General features: G+C 41.5%; 1 protein-coding gene across 1 annotated transcript in view; it reads right to left on the bottom strand.

The window, feature by feature from the left end:
• Nucleotides 1–4,051: 4,051 nt before the first annotated feature.
• Nucleotides 4,052–18,726, bottom strand: part of EPB41L3 (erythrocyte membrane protein band 4.1 like 3) — a 62,441-nt gene continuing 47,766 nt past the window's right edge. Inside the window, exons 13-25 of the mRNA XM_082479073.1 lie at nt 18,159–18,194; nt 17,932–17,997; nt 17,256–17,447; nt 13,822–13,896; nt 13,320–13,421; nt 11,851–12,579; nt 11,196–11,318; nt 10,276–10,665; nt 9,058–9,189; nt 8,526–8,624; nt 7,322–7,402; nt 6,948–7,064; nt 4,052–5,690 (exon numbers count right to left, since the gene is read on the bottom strand). Coding sequence (XP_082335199.1) covers nt 6,954–7,064; nt 7,322–7,402; nt 8,526–8,624; nt 9,058–9,189; nt 10,276–10,665; nt 11,196–11,318; nt 11,851–12,579; nt 13,320–13,421; nt 13,822–13,896; nt 17,256–17,447; nt 17,932–17,997; nt 18,159–18,194 — 2,136 coding nt within the window. The 3' untranslated portion in view covers nt 4,052–5,690; nt 6,948–6,953. The remainder of the gene's footprint in view (nt 5,691–6,947; nt 7,065–7,321; nt 7,403–8,525; nt 8,625–9,057; nt 9,190–10,275; nt 10,666–11,195; nt 11,319–11,850; nt 12,580–13,319; nt 13,422–13,821; nt 13,897–17,255; nt 17,448–17,931; nt 17,998–18,158; nt 18,195–18,726) is intronic.

Genomic DNA, 18,726 nt, shown 5'->3' with positions numbered 1-18,726 from the left:
TGAGATGAAGGAAGAGAGCTGACTGAGATTTTTGCATAATTTGAGCGTACTGGTTTTCCTTTAAACAAGGATTTTTGAAATTCTGTTCCTAACAGTCTTCACAGCAGCCATTAGTTCTAGCTGAGAAGCAGGACTGATGTTGAATGGGAGACAGAAAAAAGGGTGGAGGAGGAATCAAATAGCATACACGAGAGAAATTTACAGTATGCACAAGGGCTAACAGTACTTCCAAGATAATAGAATAATCTGGTTTCAGTTAATGAGTACAGGAATTTTTGGAAAATGTTTTTGTATAAAAACTAACAGCAATATTCCTTATTGTTTATTTAAACCTAAATCTCTATTTGAGACAGAATGAAAAGACGTGTAACAGTCTTTTTAAGTGTATGACCCAGTTTTTATTAGGAAAGCTGGTATTTTGTGTTGCTCTGAGGGAACCCAGACCAACCACAGACAACCTCTTTGCTGATGTGGCATTGCACTAATGACAAAAGACACAATGAAGCATCATTTGCAGTGTAAGACTCAAAAAGCCTTTGGAATCTGTAGATTTTAGAAAAGTGCTTAATTTCCTTTTTCTTGAAAAAAAAAAAACAAATCCAACAAGTGCAATGGAGTAAGCATTTCTCATAGTCATAGAATCATAGAATAGAATCATAGAATTAGTGAGGTTGGAAGGGACCTTTAAGATCATCAAGTCCAACCGTTAACCTACCCTGATAAAAACACCACCACTTCTAAACCATGTCCCTAAGCACCTCATCTACCCTTTTCTTAAACACCTCCAGGGATGGTGAAACCACCACCTCTCTGGGCAGCTTATTCCAATGTTTAATAACCCTTTCAGTGAAAAAATGCTTCCTAATATCCAATCTAAACCTGCCCTGACATAACTTGAACCCGTTTCCTCTTGTCCTATCACTTGGCACCAGGGAGAAGAGGTCGGCTCCCATCTCTCTAAAACCTCCTTTCAGGTAGTTGTAGAGGGTGATAAGGTCTCCCCTCAGCCTCCTCTTCTCCAGGCTAAACAAGCCCAGATCCCTCAGTCGTTCCTCATAAGGTTTGTCCTCCAGACCCTTCACCAGCTTTGTAGCCCTTCTCTGGACACGCTCCAACACCTCAATGTCCTTCTTGTAGTGAGGGGCCCAAAACTGAACACAGTACTCGAGGTGAGGCCTCACCAGTGCCGAGTACAGGGGGATGATTACTTCCCTAGTCCGGCTCACCACACTATTCCTGATGCAGGCCAGGATGGTGTTGGCCTTCTTGGCTGCCTGGGCACACTGCTGGCTCATGCTCAGCCGGCTGTCCACCAACACCCCCATCAGTCATCCATTAGTCCACCCATAGTCATCTCAAAGTCCATCCATAGTACCTCAAACCACCACTATACCTACACAGGACTTCAGGAGGCCCAGTTCAGCTCCTGTTGTCATAGAAATAATTTCTTCATGTTCATACAGCACCAGATCCTGTTTGAGAGGACTTTGGTATTACTCCACTTGATGGAGAGTTTGTTTGGTGTCATTTCATGAGCACATAGCCATAGAAAACACCAACACTGAAAGCCTGTAACGAGAGATAGTGGGTTTCAGGAGCAAAAGAAATTGGAAAGGCATCTCAAGAGAACAGATCAGTAGGGTCAACTGAATGAGGTTCAGTACCAACAAAAAATACTTGAAAACAAGTATCTGCTTCTTTACGTAATGGAGGGGAAGGGGAAGAAGAGAATCTAGTAATTGTTTTTAATCTCCTCTTGTTAGCTGAGTGTTACTCTTTTATGTACTTCAGGAGAATGTGTATCTAAGACTTGGGAATGTGAAATTGCCCAATTAAGGATTTTCCTTGAAGTTAACAATACAGAAGAGCTGAGAGGAATTTTTAAAACAGTGAACTGTATTTTGGGACATACTTACCTTGAAAAACACCACTTCCTAATGCTTTGTAGTAGCTAAAGTCAAATGAAAATGGTGTTTGCTTTGGTATTAGTTTGAACTTTGTTTGAGATAGCTTTTTGTGTAGGGTCTCCGACTGTATGGTAAACAACAATATAAAAATGATGTCAGCCAGTTTGATCGAACACATGGCTGACTGAGCAGGATTTTGTTTGGGCAATACAGTCAAGAGTATATAATACGTGCTGCTGGTGTGTTCAACAATCATTAAAAAAAAAATCATGCAACACATCTCAGCATTGCCTCGGGCAGATCACAAACTTTTAATAGACTGAACTAGGAAAAATGATTAAAAATTAAGGTTTGATTCCTAGCTCTGCAGAACGTGGCCATTATTGCTCCTTTATAAAAAATGGAGAACACATTTCTTTACCTCACCCTTATTACCTGTGAAAAGGGAAGATGTAAAGGTGAAGTTTGTAAATGGGCCTTGTGATCTTAACTGATTTTGGGGTAAGGCAAGAAATCTGCAGCAAGATTTGCCAAGGCGTTTGCCAAACTGAAGCCTGGACTCAATGTCCATTTTATTTGCCATGAAGAACTATTCATAAGGAACTACAATTTCAGCAGATACAAATTGTTGTACGGGTGAGCCACATCATCTCACCACCTGCCTAAATCTGCTCTGGGAAGAAATAAGACTAAGCTGTTAAACCCTTGCTTTGATCTAATATCTGGATTTAGAGGCCCGTTAAAAGGTTTTTTTATATGCTTGAGCCCAGAACAGCATTACTTGCCATTTGTGATGTGACAGCCTTAAAAATTTCAGAGGGAGAAATGCGAAGTGATTCCAAGCAGCCTTAAAAATGCCGAGGCAATGTATTAATTCTTTATGAATCTGTAATGGTCCCAATTGCTGTGACTGCTTGCTATGCCCATTCTCGCCTGGTGTGCAAAGCTCTTCCCGGCCATCCTGGTCCCTCACCTCAATGGTGCAGAGCAGCCAGGTCTCACGGGGCTGAAGCTGTGACTCCAGTTGTAACAAGTGAGGCTGTCTCCTGTATTGGTGCCTGTGCTGGTAACGGTGCTTTCAAGTAATAAAATGTTTGATGGGTTTGTTTTCTAAGCTGTTTCGTGTCAAGAAGCTGGACAAAGACCAACAATAAATGAGAAGAGACGGAGACAAAAGATGGTTGGTAGAAACAGGCAGGTGTTCTTTATTTCATGTGGCACAGCATTAGGCAGACAACCCAAGAAACAGTTTCTAACAAAAACCAAAGCTATCACTTCCAGGAACCATCTCCCAAACAAGGGTCTACTGCCAACAGCGGCACTGAGACGTCTTTGCCTGTCCACTCTCATCTCCTCATAGTTTGCATACGCTTAGGCCGTATCTTAGCTGTGAGCGTCCTTTCCAAGGAGACTAACCTCTTACGGTACAATTATCTTTAGACAGCGTACATACTGTGCAGTATCACCAAAGTACAATCTCCTCAAGCCATGCTAAAATATAACGCTAACTCTGGAGAGAAGGCTGTGCAATCGCCTCGCGTCTCTCTGAGGTAATACAATGCTGTTTCTTAGCTGACAACATGAGGGGCACCTGAGGGAAGATCAATATGGCTTCAGAGTCTATTTTTAAACTCCTGATGCAGTAGCGAGAACCTGGCATGTCGTCTGCTGAGACACAGGGCGAGTACCTCCTCCACCCCCGGCGGCCGCCGGGCGCTGGCAGCACCAGAGGGCTGAGCCTACCGTCACCGAGAGGGCCGAGAACATAGATGCTCTTCTATACATCTGAAGGACTAAGGAGGAGGAGAGGTCAATCAAAGATCACAACAGACGGTAATCTTTGCGTGGCTCGTTAGGCGAGAGGTAAGCAATGCCGGCGGTAGGGGGAGATACACAGTTAGCACTCTGGATTAAAGGCATGAAGAATGGCTGGTGGAAGGAAGGCGTTTTAGAGACTAAGGGCAAAGCTTTAAAAGCCTTGGGAATATTACTTTTCATTATTATCTACAGGTTATCCTCTCTATATATACTATTTTTCTTTCTAAATTAAGAAAATAAACATTTATTAACAAGTCACCGGGTCAAATCCTGCTCTCCACTGAAGCCAAATCCATTGACTTCAATGTGAGGGAGCCCTGTGTAAACAACAATGGGCAAATTTGGCCCTTTATGTCCTGAAAAGTCTGCTTGTACCCCTTTCTTTCAATCCTGCAAGGAAATACGGATAGAAGGGTTAAGTAATTGCTACGAATTTCTCTTGAACAACCAGGGGAGCATCAACGGGATGTGGCAAAGGAGCGAGAAAAAGGAACAGATAAGTAAGTACAGCTTTAAAGAGAATTTTATCCATCTTTCAGAGCAAAAGTACAAAAAGAGAGTGGATCTGCATCAAGCGCTACTGGCCTTTACTTTCTAAGCAACCACAAAATCCTTCATTTAGACTGGGTGAAACACTACACAACTAGAGGAAACAGAAGGAACCAAGTACTCCTTTTCCTCTGCAAACGTCATTTGCCCAAAGGGGAACACTGTCATCCCTTCGGGCTCTCCGCTAACTCCAACTGTCTGCACAGTGCAGTGTCAGCCGCTGAAGACAAAACGTGTCTACTGTGCAGATGAGGAAAACCTGTGGTGTCTTACAAAAGTAACTTAACGTTTTGAACATTAGAAAACACTAGGTGCTTTTAGACACAGAACAATACGATTTTGGATGCATTTACCACTTTTATTTCACTATGCAGAAACATACATTCACCATGTGTTGTGATGCAGCTGACAGTGTAATGGACGCTATCCCTTCAGTGGGTATTATAGCTGGACACTAACGAGTTTTCAGTGGACGTTCTGTACAGGTTAAGGCTTGACTCTGAACTAGATAGTAAATGCTGACCAGATTCTCAAACAGATTTTTTTTTTTCTTTTTTTCCTCTGAGAACAAAAGGGAAATCAATAGAAAACCATCACGGTTATTTCAGATTAATAATTTTCTAATGCTGCAAACTAAGTAAAATACAGATTTGTTTTTTCTCCAAAATAACTACATATAATTTACAAGGTTAGGATCTGTGAAGGGTGACTGGAAGCCGACTCTGAACAACGCTGACAAAAATCGTTAAAGTTAATATACTAAAATCATTACTACCTCATAAGGTATTCAGTCAGGTATACAAAGCACACTTTGTAAGCATTTAAATATTTTGATAAGAGTAAAGATTCGTCATCGTTTATCGGGCAGTAATAAAACCAGATGAAACAAATACAAGATTCAAGTTGTTTACTGAATAAACTGTGTTATTGGCACATCTAATGTGTGGTAAAACATTATACACAGTACCTATACAGCTTCTAGCATTTTGGGGGTAATCTTCATTTACAATATCCGTAAACAAAAGGCTTGCCACCTAACAAATTTTAATTTGTTTAGACTTTCATAAACTGTGAAAGGCATGAACTGTTTATGTGTTACATGAGATCACTGTTTATATTGTTTATGAACGTGCAGGTATAGCTGAAAACTTAGACATTTTAAGAAAATTAAAAATGCTGCTTTTCTGTAATTTTATCGTTGCTTCATGCAATATTGTTTAACTGCTGCTGATTCAGATTGCTTTCTATGGGAAGGTATCTCTGCCAGTTTCTTTATTAACGGTCAAGATCGATTCTTCTGTACTGAAATTTTCCATAGACAGATACAAGTCAGTCAGGTTGGAACTGAGACTCCGTATAGGCTCTCGTATTCCTACTGGTGTGTATGTCTGGATTCATATGCAATCTAGGTTATTCCTGCAGGAAAGAGAACCGAGTTAATTATTTGAAGCGGCTACTCTCTTGCAAAAGAGATTTTGTCAATTTGCTCGTGTAACAAAAGCTATTTGAAAACGGCATCATCCCAGTATAAGCAACTTGGCCCAAATCCAAAGTCCACTGACGCCAATGGAAAGAATTAGTGACATCAATAGACTTTCAAGCAAGCCACACTGTGTTGTCCCTGAAACAATTAGCAGAATACCACAAGAATCACAGCTACTCACTCCTCAGTGACTGGTTCCATCTTCCAATTAAATAACAGATACTGAAATTCAGTTTTCTTTAGGCTCTGTATATCCAAAAGCAGGAGAGCAAAACAGCTTCAAAAGGTGCTGTGCATCATACTCTGTTATTTACACCAAATGCTAGGGAATATGTATTGTTTTAAGAATAAAACGCTGCTATTGATTTCAACAAACCAGGCAAGCAGCTTTTTTTTTTCTCCTTCTGCATACAGCATTCAAAGCAATTTGTGCAACGGTGCTGGCATTAACGGCTTTTGCATAGCAGGTTAGTATGCATGACATGTTTTGGCACACAGAATAAATACAGTAATATTAAGACGTCTGTTTAGCCAGCCACAATTGGAGAGCATGCCTTTACCAAAAAAAAAGCTTGACACGAGAAAAGCTGCATTATCATCTCATCCTGATAAACAATGCTGCTTTAAAACACAAAATGTTCTTTTAAATACGAGAAAGCCAAGACACCCAAATACCGACACGCTAATTCACTGGATTTCAAAGAAAAATCAAAAGCAAGTTGGATCATATCTTTGCAAGTTAGGAATTAAAGCTTAACTTCTAACACAGCTGCACGAGACATTTAAAAAGCGGCTGTAGGTTTTTCCCTTGGCATTTTTAAATGAAATGCATACCTTTAAGAACAAATTATTTTTGTTCTTAAATGACGTAAGAGCAGACAACAGTTTGTTTTTTTTTTTACTTCAGAATTAGAAAATTAGACTATATCAAAGCACAAACAATGAGGACTTTCCAAGAGAGCCAACAAAAGCAGATGAGTAGTTTCTCCAGCTGGCACCATTAAATGAAGAAAGATGTTTAGAGCTGAATGTGGTTTATATTCAAATACCAGAACTGATAACCAGCACAAATGAAACTTGCAAATGCCAGTGAGAGAAAGCAAAGAGTTAGAGGTGAATTATGGTAGGAGAACAACCTTTGCAGCATGCCAGCCCAAGAAATGCCTAGGAAAATCATCTAGTCCTCTTACCTGTGGTCAATCCTCCCCATCTTCTGGTGTGATTTCTGTCTCTTTATGTACCACTACTTTGGTCACTGACATGTCAGGGTGCTGCTCTTTGGCTTCTTTAATTGCCTGAGCCAGCGCCTATCCCAAGGAAACCACAGAAGGGCAAAAACAAAAAGGAGGTGGAACATGCATGATCAGTAGCAAGGTGGAGAGATTCATGAGATATTACACAATTTACAAATGAGGAAAATGATTAAAATATGAAATATACCATCACTGATTTAACTAGTTTAATTTAAGGCATGCCAGCATGATATAGTATCTTTTAAAGCCATGTTTAGAAACGTTCTCTTTGGCAGTCTTCGGGGTAGCCTTTAGCAGCTTATAGACTTTACCTGATCATGATCAATATCTGCATCTCCTGTGATGACTATTCGTTTTTCAATTCTTGTCTCTGAGATGCCTCCTTTCACAGTCTAGATGGGAGAGACAAACGCATGTAAAGTAACTTACTTTAAAGAGTGCTGCTACTCATCCAGAGAATGATCAGTGAAGGAACCCAGATGTGACCGGACTGAACTATCTCAAACAACATGCACAGAGGGGACAACCCTGAACTGCAACCAGAGCAGCTCTGAAGTTAGCCTGCTCTGAATGGACCAAATGCCCTCCAGAGGTCCTTCCAACACAGATAATTTTATGATTGTAATCAACCTGCACACGTGTCAGGAGAGACGTTTGTATGTCAAAACCGGTAGGTCTTTATGGTAAATTCATCCCATGAAGAAAAGAATGGACATACAGACAGCTCATATTAAGACCTAGTTCAGCCCAACTGCAGGCTTCAGAAGGACGTACAGGGTGGCACGGCCTTTGTACAGCTCATCTACAGAAGGGTGAATTTTGTTGCAGAAAGATGAACTCTTGTTCTCAGTGAATATTGGTAGGAGAGCTGTCACGGCACTAACAGTGTTTCTGCTTAGGGAGGAACTGTTTTTTAGATGCTGTCTTGGAACCTGGAAGACCCAACATCATTTTCCTGTGCAGCCATAAGCTTTCTGCCTGGCTGTGGGCAAGTTCCTTAGCGTACCACTCGGCGATGCAACTGCAGCATCTGAGCTGACTGCTTTTCTTATTATGACTACATGACACAGATTTACTATGTGGTTTCAACACCGTGCAGGTGTTGAAACACTTGTTAGCTCAGGACTCAAAGGCAGCATAGTCATGGCAATGGAGCCTCATGCTCAGGCAAATTATTCCTTCCTGGCTACCATAAGATGCCAACGTGGCTACACTGCTTCCAGCTCCAGAGAGTATTTGTAGCCAACTCAAGTGTCTCTGCACAGCAACATTTTGTGCTTGCACAGACATACCCTAAGGGTTTATGACTCTCAGGACTCCTGTCAAGTCCATGGATGATGCATTAATAAAGCCAGTATAGCCAAAGACAGGTGAATGAAGACACGTACCCAAAACGGACAAGATTTTGTCCACAATATAAGCATGCATCCACTTTTAAAAATAAATAATAGAACTGAAGTTAAGAAAACATACACCTTTGTGGAAAAAAAAGCTCCCTATTTTCTGAGGACTCACTTTGGTGATATGTGTAGTGGTTGTAGTGCTGGTGGTTTCAGATGTAATAGTTTGTGCACTCATCAATACACCCGGTTCTGAGTCAGCGCCGCAATCCACCTAGGAAAGAGAAAACCAGTCATCAAAAACGTGCTCCTGAGCACAGGGAGGCAAGAACTGGACTGGCTAAACTGCCCTATTTCTACAGTTTTTAATAAAGCGAGCATCTACTGGTAGGTAAATAACTGCTATTAGGGTGAGATAGCGTGCCGCAGTATTTCTCTCTAGATTTGGAGACTCCCCTTTGCTTCTGGAAGGACAGATGAGAAGTTGGGGCTTTCAAATCTGTAGTTTCATCAATGTTCTCAAAAGGCCCTATGCCCGAGTCACCCTCAGGTAAGCTATACTTACGTACATCCTCCTGATGCTAATATTTAATACTTGAACAGCTTAGAACACTTTACACTAAGGCATACGCTTAAAGATGGGTGAAGAAACATGGGTTCCTTAAGGGCATGTTAAATTAGACTCTAGCTTTTGCCGAATTTCTTACCTGAGAAGATTCATACGTAATGGTTTTTGTTTCTGTATGGACTACTGGCACTTCCTTTGTTGAAATTTCAAGGTTTTCCCCACCAGCAGAAACACTGCTGAAACTGATAGTCTCAGTCTTCACAACTGGTGACTGTATGAACAAAAAAAAAGGAATTGGAATATTTAGCAAAGCTTATGGATTTCTCAGAACGTTTTCTTTTTCCTTGTGAAAAGGAAGAGGAACAACTGAAAAGTGCCCTGCACTAAAAAAAAAAAAAAAAAAAAAAGAGAGAAAATTCTCTTCATTATAGTGCTACATACATGTATATACTGCTGGCAACATTTAGCACTGTCCCAGATTTCATGAAAACAAACTTCAGAAAAGATCTAAACACTACAAGAGACAATGGGCACAACCTGGAACACAGGAGGTTCCTTCTGAACATCAGGAAACATTTTTTCCCTGTGAGGGTGACTGAGCACTGGCACAGGTTGCCCAGGGATGCTATGGAGTCTCCATCCTTGGAGATATGCAAATGCTGTCTGGACATGGCATGGTCTTGGGCAACTGGCTCTGGGTGGCCCTGCTTGAGCAGGGGGGCTGGAGCAGACAACCTCCAGAGGTCTCTTCTACCCTCAACTATTGTGGGATTCTGTGATTCTACATTTTCTTAAAATGACAAGAGAACAAATCTTGCTCAGGCTTAGTCTTCCATTCAGCTCTCAAAAAAAAGAGCAAGAACAAGGTTGTTTTTTTTTAAACCCGTCTGCATAACAGTTCTTGAAATTCTGCTAATGGGGCTAAGATAAGGAACCTGCGTTGTTTGAGACATAGTAACCTTATTTACAATTGTACCAGGCATGGAAAAAACCAATGTATTTTGCGTCTTTGAAGACGCGTGAACTTTGCCAATCTTGATGGACTTTTCCAAAGAGAATGGCGCTCAATCCTTTTCATCCGTTGCATAACATGTCACCGAATTAGGTATTCCTCTGTAGCATGAAAGGTGCTTTTAGGTAAAATAGGCATGGCGCTTTGCCAATAATGGAAACCAGCAACGGGCCTTGAAGGTGCCATGCAAAGAGGAAATAAGAGGAGAAATAAACTGCCTGCTGCAAAGATGCAATCATACAAGCTTGGTACACTTGGCGTTCCATGAGAGGAGGAATTCACTTAGTCCACTACTGCCTACAGTTACAATTCAGCACAGGCGTGACCGATTTAGCAACGAGTTACCTCAAAATGAGGTTTTCTTTCCAAGGACTCTGAAAGGTGGACTGTTGTACTGTGCTCCTCCTCCTTCTCGCAGGAAGCAGCAGCGACTCCGTCCTGTTTGGTCAGGGCTTTCCCAGCCTCCTCCCTTTTTTCCTCCTTCGCCCCCTCAGTCCCAGCAGAGCCCTCCTTCCCCTTCACACCAGCAGCCACCGCCGACGCTGCCTCAGCCTGGGCATCCAGCGCGAGTCCAGCCGCTTTAGCCGGATCCCCGCTCGCATGCACGTTCATCCCGTGTCTCTCCTCGACAACCACAGTCTCCTGTACAACCTTCTTCAGCATGTCCTGATGCGGCTGAACCGCTTGCTTCATTTCACTGGATGTTATCTCCTGAGATGTCGTCGTGTCTATTCTCTGCAGGGAAAGAGCAAAAAAACCACAAACCTTCAGCGTCAGAAGCAGACAACATTACTTGCAGCAGCTCCTCAGCTTAATGTACTGTGAATATAAATAAAAAAAAAAAAACGGGTATTACATTTTGCCAGTTTATTTCTCTCACGTTGCACAGACTTTCCTTCTCAGGACATTATCAGAATAGTAGAAATGAGAAACAAAGCAAGATTCACAACTTTTAGAAGTGAAGAGAAATGTCACAGTGTTTTTCTCATTGGTATTTTTGCCTGAGTTTTATAAAGGCAAAATATAGCACCCTGCAAAATGACCAAAATAAAGTGAAATGAGAGAAAACCTGGGTGGGTTGTTTTGTTTTTCTTTTCTTTTCGGTGAAGTTTCTATCGTGGTTTATTGTAACAAAAGAGAAGGCACACAAATACATGCGTTAGTTATATATAGGTTCCGAGTTATGCACAAAAAGAGGAAACAAAAGAAAAGCAAAAGTAATTGGTGTGCAATTGTAACGCTGATGGAGGGAATCAAACAGCCACCTGAGCCCAGCTATGTGAAGTAGAAGTAACCCCTCCTATGAACTCAGTCGGTTTTCTGGCGGACTCTATTAAACTGAAGATGTCTGAACCATCCAAGGTTTTTTCACCGGTGGACTGTTTAGTCTAAACAGACAAAGAAATGTAGAGTCACACACAGAAGAAAGGCAGACCCACATGCGCAGACATATTAATTACCCAAACCGGAGGCAGACAGAGGAACGGGAGAGAAGGTTGCAGGGGTACAGAGAGGTTGGAAACAGGAAAAGAATGGGAAAATAAATCAGAGCAAATTCATTATGGCTGTAGTAAGCAGTAGTTACAAAGCATAGTTGTTAGCGTTGGCATTTTGCTGGTTCAAGCAACCCCCCTTTTTTTTTTTTTCCTTTTATTAACAAGCCACAGCAGCAATACTACATTTCAGTAACACGGATCTTTAAATAAACCAGAAAGGTTGAAAGCCTTACATAATGTCTGCTTCAGACCGTGGGACGGATTCAAAGTATGAGGGGGGGAAAAAAATAAGCTGGGTTGGCTGCTGTCAACATAAAGCCAGGCAGCGAGAGAACCGCAAGGTAGGGTGGCGTGAGGGGGATTGCCTAAAAGAAGTCATGCTTTAATCTTTAAACCGTGGCGTGAAGTCAAAGCCACTTGTTACCACTACTTTTGATGCAGACGACTCGGTAACATAGTGAGCAGTAGCAATGGTAAATGGCTGTTCTCTGGAATATCTCCACTCAGACAGGCTCTTATCTCTCCGGGCAATTGCCCCTGCTTTTGCAGCTTCGCTGCCAAGGTGTTTTTCTGCTTTGCCAAGCTGCAAGCTTCCCAGTGTACCATGTAACTGCCAATCCCGGTCCGTCTTTAGTGTCTTTTTCAAACTCTCCTCTTCAGGACTTCGCAACTGAGATTCTGCTTCCTTTATGGGTCTCAGAGAGTCGGACAGCTTTCTTTTTGTGCTCTGCACGTCGGATCCCCGCCTGGCTTTCTCATCAGTGACAGGCTCGAGGATTTCATACTCAGCCACTACCGGAATGATTTTCACAGATTCTTGCGCTTCCCTTTCCATTTTTTGCAAAGCTTCTACTGAAGGCTGTACTGTTTTCTCGCCCTCTTTAGCTTTACTTGCCACGGTTACAATTTTCCCAGATACGGTATCATAGGACTTTCCTAGGGTGAGCAGTTTCTGCTTATTCTCCTCTTTGGATTGTAATTCACTTTCCAAGTCCTCAAAGCTCTGCATTAGAATGGTACTGGATTTTAATATCTCAGGTGGAAAGGCAGTTTTACTGCTCACAGTCACTACTTTGTATGTCAGATTTTTTTTTGATTCACCATCAACTACCTCAGAGGGTATTTTGTCTATAATAACCCAATCCTCAGTGCCCTATATTTGAGATATAAAAGCTAAATTAGAATATCTGAAGGTTTAGTTGTACTTCAGGAGCACTAAAGTATGAAGACTTTTAAGAAATCAATGCTACCTCTTCTGAAACCATAAATAACTTTTACCATTGTACCTCTTAGAGCAGTTATCAAACAAATAAATAGGATCACCTTAGGCAAAGTATGATTCCTCCGTAGATTCCCTCCCCATAGAGGCCCATACAACGTGCACGCAAATATACTTTCGCTACACTATTTCTGTAGCTATTCGAAGGAGGGTAGCATTTTAGCGCATCATTTAAAACAATAATTGGAATCATCCTGAGGTTAAAAATCATACCTTGCAATGGTTCATAACGTTACAGTCAAAAACAAATTACAAAAATAGGGCAAATAAGCCCATTCAACTGTTCCGCTGTTGTCACAAACACAGTTGATAAGGTTTTAGAGTAGTATGCATTTATACGTAGATGTAGCCTGCATCGAATTTCCTTGTTTTCATTAGAATAACATCAACCCCCTTCAGCATTGTTTAAATTGAGTAGTACAACACAGTAAACCCATACTGCTAAAGATACTGAACTGAACTTAATGCAGCATCTTTTTTCCTCCTTATGCAAATATGCTATGTGATTTGCTTCAACTATGCAATCAGCATCCAGTTATTTGACCTTAAGACTGTAACTTCTGCATTTAACTAAGCAAATGTGGTAGTTTAAAATCGAATGAATTAAAAATAACCTCTAGGGATGATGGGATACTTTTCTGGATAATGATTTGATGAGAAGTAACCAAAGTGCCAGCAGATTCTCCTTCCTGCAGCTTCTTCTCTATCACACTTGGCTAATAGAAAAACCAATAAGAATACAAAGTTCACCATCACTCAGCATAATGTGAATTCACTTGACAGTATAAAGGAAATGTATTCTAATGACAGAAGTGCCCCATTCACCATAACGTTCTCAGTGAAGCTTATGCTGGAAACGCATGCACAACTGCAAACAACATCCACAAACAGCACCGTGCAAGTAGATTTCTAACTAGCAGAGGAATCAGTCTCTATTAGGAAGCCATAGGCTCTGAAGGGGACTCATTCCTCAGAATTTGGCCCCCAGATTACATCTCTCTCTGCAACTTCTGAAATTAAAAAGAAAAGTGGCTTGGAAAGGAAAAAAAGATAATAAAATAATAAAAATTGCCAGCCTATCTGACTGCATTTCAAGAAAGTATTATTTGTTTTTACCTGCATTTCAAGGAATGTAGTACCTCCCTTCTGCAAAAATATGAGTTTTTCTGATTTTTCTCTTTCTTCTTTGGTCTAATGTCAGGGGAATAAATGGTTTTAGTAAATGGAGGGTATAAAGTCCACTATACTTTACAATAGCTCATCATATTTCTCTACTCTACAAATTATTAATTGCATGGAAGTTAGGAAACGGAATTAAATAGAATAATTGTACAGCAAAGAGGTTTCCAGTAAGAAGTGAAATCAGTGTCTCTCTGTGATAAACGCGGACACAAGCATATTGTTTGCGTAGCAGGAAAAACAGTAAATTGAATAACACCCGGGTGTGGATGCACTGTGTTCGTTTCACCTTATATTATTCATTTAACTGTGTCTGGTGCCAACTTCCATGGCTTCCATCAATATCCTACAACAGGTCCCTCCACCTTCACCCTGGCTTTAGCTTTTTCCTGAGTTTGCAGCCTTCCCTGCTGAAGCAGGCAGAAGATGTGTCCTCCAAAGATTTCACCTCTCCTTTTCTCCTTACAGGTACAAGAGACCTCAGAGTCCTTTTCCTATGCAGCAAACTAACCCTCACTGTATTATCGCTATAGCGTGACACCAAAATCCTCCTCATTTTTATCCCATGTGTGCCTTCCCAATGCTGTGAGAATGGTTAAGAGTAGCTCCACAACTTGACCAACCGGGAAAATTTTAAATGTCGGTAAAACCCAATTTCCTAAGCCTTTTGAGCCCAGCTTCTGGGCTGGCCACCTTTTTCGTTTGGCCAGAGCAAAGCAGGTTTCTTGCCAAACCCTTTCTACCCACTTCAACAGCTAGTGTACTCCTTAGACATGCCAGTGGAAGTGCTATGACTGGCACGATAAAAGGGTCCTGTTTTAAATATGGATACTCCCATGTACTCAAGAAGAAAGGCAGACGTTTAAAGAGAGATACAAAACTAGAAACTAGAGACAGAGAGGGAGAAACGACTCATCTACCTGACTGCAACGAGATGCATAACTTCTTTATTTCTAAAGTGCTGGTTTAATCCAACCCGGGTTAGACTAAACATTGTCAAGGAGTTTGTTAATGGGATGGCTTTCGTGTTCTGCGGCTATTTGGCCACCATCACGGCAGATATTTAAAACTGTATCTTTCATAACTGAAGAAAACCAAAGTATTTCCCCTATTATTGCAAGAAACCAACTGGTGACTAGACAGGCTTTAAGGCAAAGTGACAGAACACAACACAGGTGCCAAATGTTCAAAGCACACATTTTGAAAAGGCACATTTTCCCTTCTGCTCTGGTCTTATTGTATTAAAGGGCTACAGGTAACAGCACTGAATAAATTTTTAAAGTGGATATGTGAACGTTTAACTTCTTTGGCTACAAGAAGCTACTACAGAAGGTAATTCTATGTGCTTTCTATCCTGAATGCCTCCACATTTCTTAGTAGACGTCAAGGTGCTGATTTTGACCTACACACAACTTCATCTTTTCCCTAACAAACTCCTCTCTCAGCAGGACATGTGAACTGAAACCACCCCACTCAGTGCGACCGAAAAGGATGGTAAGATATTATCTACACCAGGGGTCCTTTAGTGCCAGAAGTCACCTCAGAGTTCGGCTCTGACAGCTCAAATCCACTCACATTTTTCCACAGGAACACTTTCATTTGGATGAGATTCTGTAGGACAGCTGTAGTTTACTTAAATACACATAAGATTGAGTAACTGGACATTGCTTTTGAGCAAGTCCTTTTCTTTCAATAAGAGAAGAGGTACCAGACAAGGCTATTCTTGCCCTTTTTATTTTCCAAACAAACAGTTAAATTCAGATGTGCTTCCTCAGGGCGAAGCCTGTAACTGCGTAATGCTTTGCTACTGCTGGCGTATTTTAATTAAAAATTGCTATTAAATTTCTACAGTCATAAAGACATGAAACGAAGTGAGGGGGTTGTAAGTTTGCTTCACCTGTATTCCTCTGATTGAGGCTCAGCTAGCCAGCCACTCCCTTTTCAACAGTTCCTTACGTCTTTAATATGTTAAATGCATTCAGTTTATTACACTTACAATTTTACTTTTAAGAAAGAAAACCCGTATTTTTCAAGTACAACCAAACATGGTTGTAGGACCTACTATGAATCCTGAACAAGGCGGCAGGAGCAACATTAAGACTCCTCAGCGCTCTCTCCAAAAGTTAAGCTTTGGGCACCGAGACTGCTTTTCAGGTATTTTAACCCAACTCGATGGCCACTCTAATGCATGTCTGATGCCAGTATCAGCCTCTGGTTAGATGGGGATAATGTGGGAGAAGAGAAGCTGGAGCCTTTTTCTTAGCAACATCCTTTCCCTAAGAGAAGACGTTGACGTGTGCCGGCTGTATGCCTCCAGGGATTCCCTGCCCTGGAGAGCTGCGGGTCTGCAATGCCAACCTCTAAGGTGGGAAAGCAGAAGACTCTTCCAAATTATACTCTCCAGCCAATTCTCACTGAGTTCCTTACAACATTACATCAGTGCTGGGGGGACAGAAGCAAATTTTATCACCATTTATTGGTCTGTAATGCTAAAAACAAGTGGTCACTATAAAGATGATTCCCGTGAGACAGAAACCAGATATCCATCCGCAATAGAATAAGAAGATGCAGACCACACAAGATTGTTTCTTTTTGCTCCACTGGATTTAAATTAAGTCTCTCTGTTTTTTTTTTAAGATCTATGTATTTTAGGGCAACATGAATGTTACATTGTTGCCTCTACATCTCATTATCTAGCCACAAACTCAATAAAAGGCAGCTTTTTATTTGGCGGGTTTCTTGCAAACACTTCAAGCCTGCAGAGCGAGCAAGATTTTTTTCAGGCATGCACACTGCATGAAAACGCACAGGCTTAGCAATCTGCGTTGGGTCTTCAACGAAACAGTACCCAGCAGACTGCAGCAACTATCAGTTCCCTTATGGAACTGGCCAAGCAGGTCTAATTATCATCATTGTTTCTTCCCTGCCTTCAAAGACCAAGAGAGTTCTGCCCTTTGCTCTGTGATTTTTTTGTCAAGCTTGGTACCATACCCCCCATCCGTCCTGCTACACCGCTGCTCCCAACCTGTCACCCTTATTTAAATTTTCTCTCCGTCACCTTCACGGCTTCTTTCACGCACGGCTGGACTTCCTCAAGCTCACCGAACCTGTAAGGAAGCCTGCATGTCGCACCCTTGGAGAGACCCAATTCTGCCATGCGGCTTACAGTGAATTTCATACTCTAACTATATATTTACATACATGTATGTATCTTCCTTGCATGTTTGCTGCTAGAGCCCAAGTCCTGAGAAAAAAGGGAGCACGTGCAAGTGGGGAATGGCCTCTAACTACGGCCTCTAAACCTACTGAGAGCTATTGTAAGTAAAAACGAATAGACAAATACGTAATGAAGCCTTTCTGCTCACGCTGACCTCTTCAGGCACTAGTGGTTCAATCATAGGAGCTTCCTCCTGCCTTGCTGCAAGCCGAACGGGAGATGTGGAAAGCCTCTTCTCCCACTCATTAGACACAGCCGTTTCTGTGGAGGTTTCCAAGAAGGTGCGTTTCAGCTCGCTTATATTGGTCTGATGTTTCATCAGATCTTCCTGGGTTTTGTCTAGGTCCTGGACAGTTTTAAAAGAATAGAGCAGTTTGTAATACATCCTAAGCCGACCAAATTTTAGAGCCAAAACACACGACTTGGGTTAGTAAAGAGGGAAGTAACATCTCAGGGAGCCGGGAAGCACAGCACTAACACAACACTCTGTGAAAATGTGGCATTTTGAAAGATAACAGCATAGCATATCTCGTACAAGTGAGTATAAATATACTCTTAAAGAGCTTAACTGTATCGCTATCATTTACACCTGATAAAGAGGCTTCAAACCAACATAGATATGCGCGTGGACGCACACACACATACGCGCACGCATATATATATATTTACAGTACAAGTTAGAGGAGTCACTGTATTCTGAGAAAAAAAAAATCTATTGAATTTATTAGCAGGTGGGAATACACAGTTCATGCATCATAGTGCAGATTCACAGTTTACCACTAAAACTAACACACATGTACGTACATGCACTGGTATATACCAATACCAACCTCTAACATAAGATTACTATGTTTGACATACACATTTTCACCCTGTATTCGCTTAATCAGACTATTCTGAAAGAAGTGAAAAAGAAAGGGAAAGGTAAGGGACACAGTATTGAAAGGATACAAAATGCTGTTTCTACACATTTCTTCACAGAGAACCGACAATACCATGCTGAGAGAGGTGAACACCTCCAATACTCGAGCAACATCTGGGCCTTTCGGTTCTGTACCTGTGCCTTTAGATCCCCGTCCTCCTCTTGATCCGACTGCCAGCATGAGAAAGATTGGAAAACAACACCTTACTCACTCGTATGACCGAAGGATTTACAAAAACTAGCGAGAGGAACACACAAGGTTAAAATCACATTTTCTCTACGTTAAGGGCTTAAGGAGAAGGTGGAGACACACGGGTTGACTTTGCATGGTTCTCCTAACTCAGAGCAAGCCTCGTCTTATCAAACTTGCTAATTGTGAACGGAGGAGCATTAAACCTTTTCCTTCGATAAATATCATTGGTGCGCTCCGTGTTCATAGATCTCTATGTAGAGAGCAGCCATTGGACCTTCTCACCGAGACTGCGGCTGGTTTTGGACCGAATAGCAACAGCAAATTCCTTGGAAGCCCATAATCCCTGAGCTTAAACATATGGCATCTCCTGGGCCACAGACAAAGCTTTGAATTAACTCACCACAGGTAAACAACCCGCAACACTTTCTACAGATCGAAGCACGTTTGATTTGCTAAAAATGCTATTTCCCTAACCACAGTCCCTTTCTATAGTTGCATAGTTTTACTTCG

Source organism: Vanellus vanellus (assembly GCF_965231255.1).
Source record: "Vanellus vanellus genome assembly, chromosome: 2".
Lineage (NCBI taxonomy): Eukaryota > Metazoa > Chordata > Aves > Charadriiformes > Charadriidae > Vanellus > Vanellus vanellus.
This window is presented reverse-complemented; position numbering and strand designations above follow the sequence as displayed.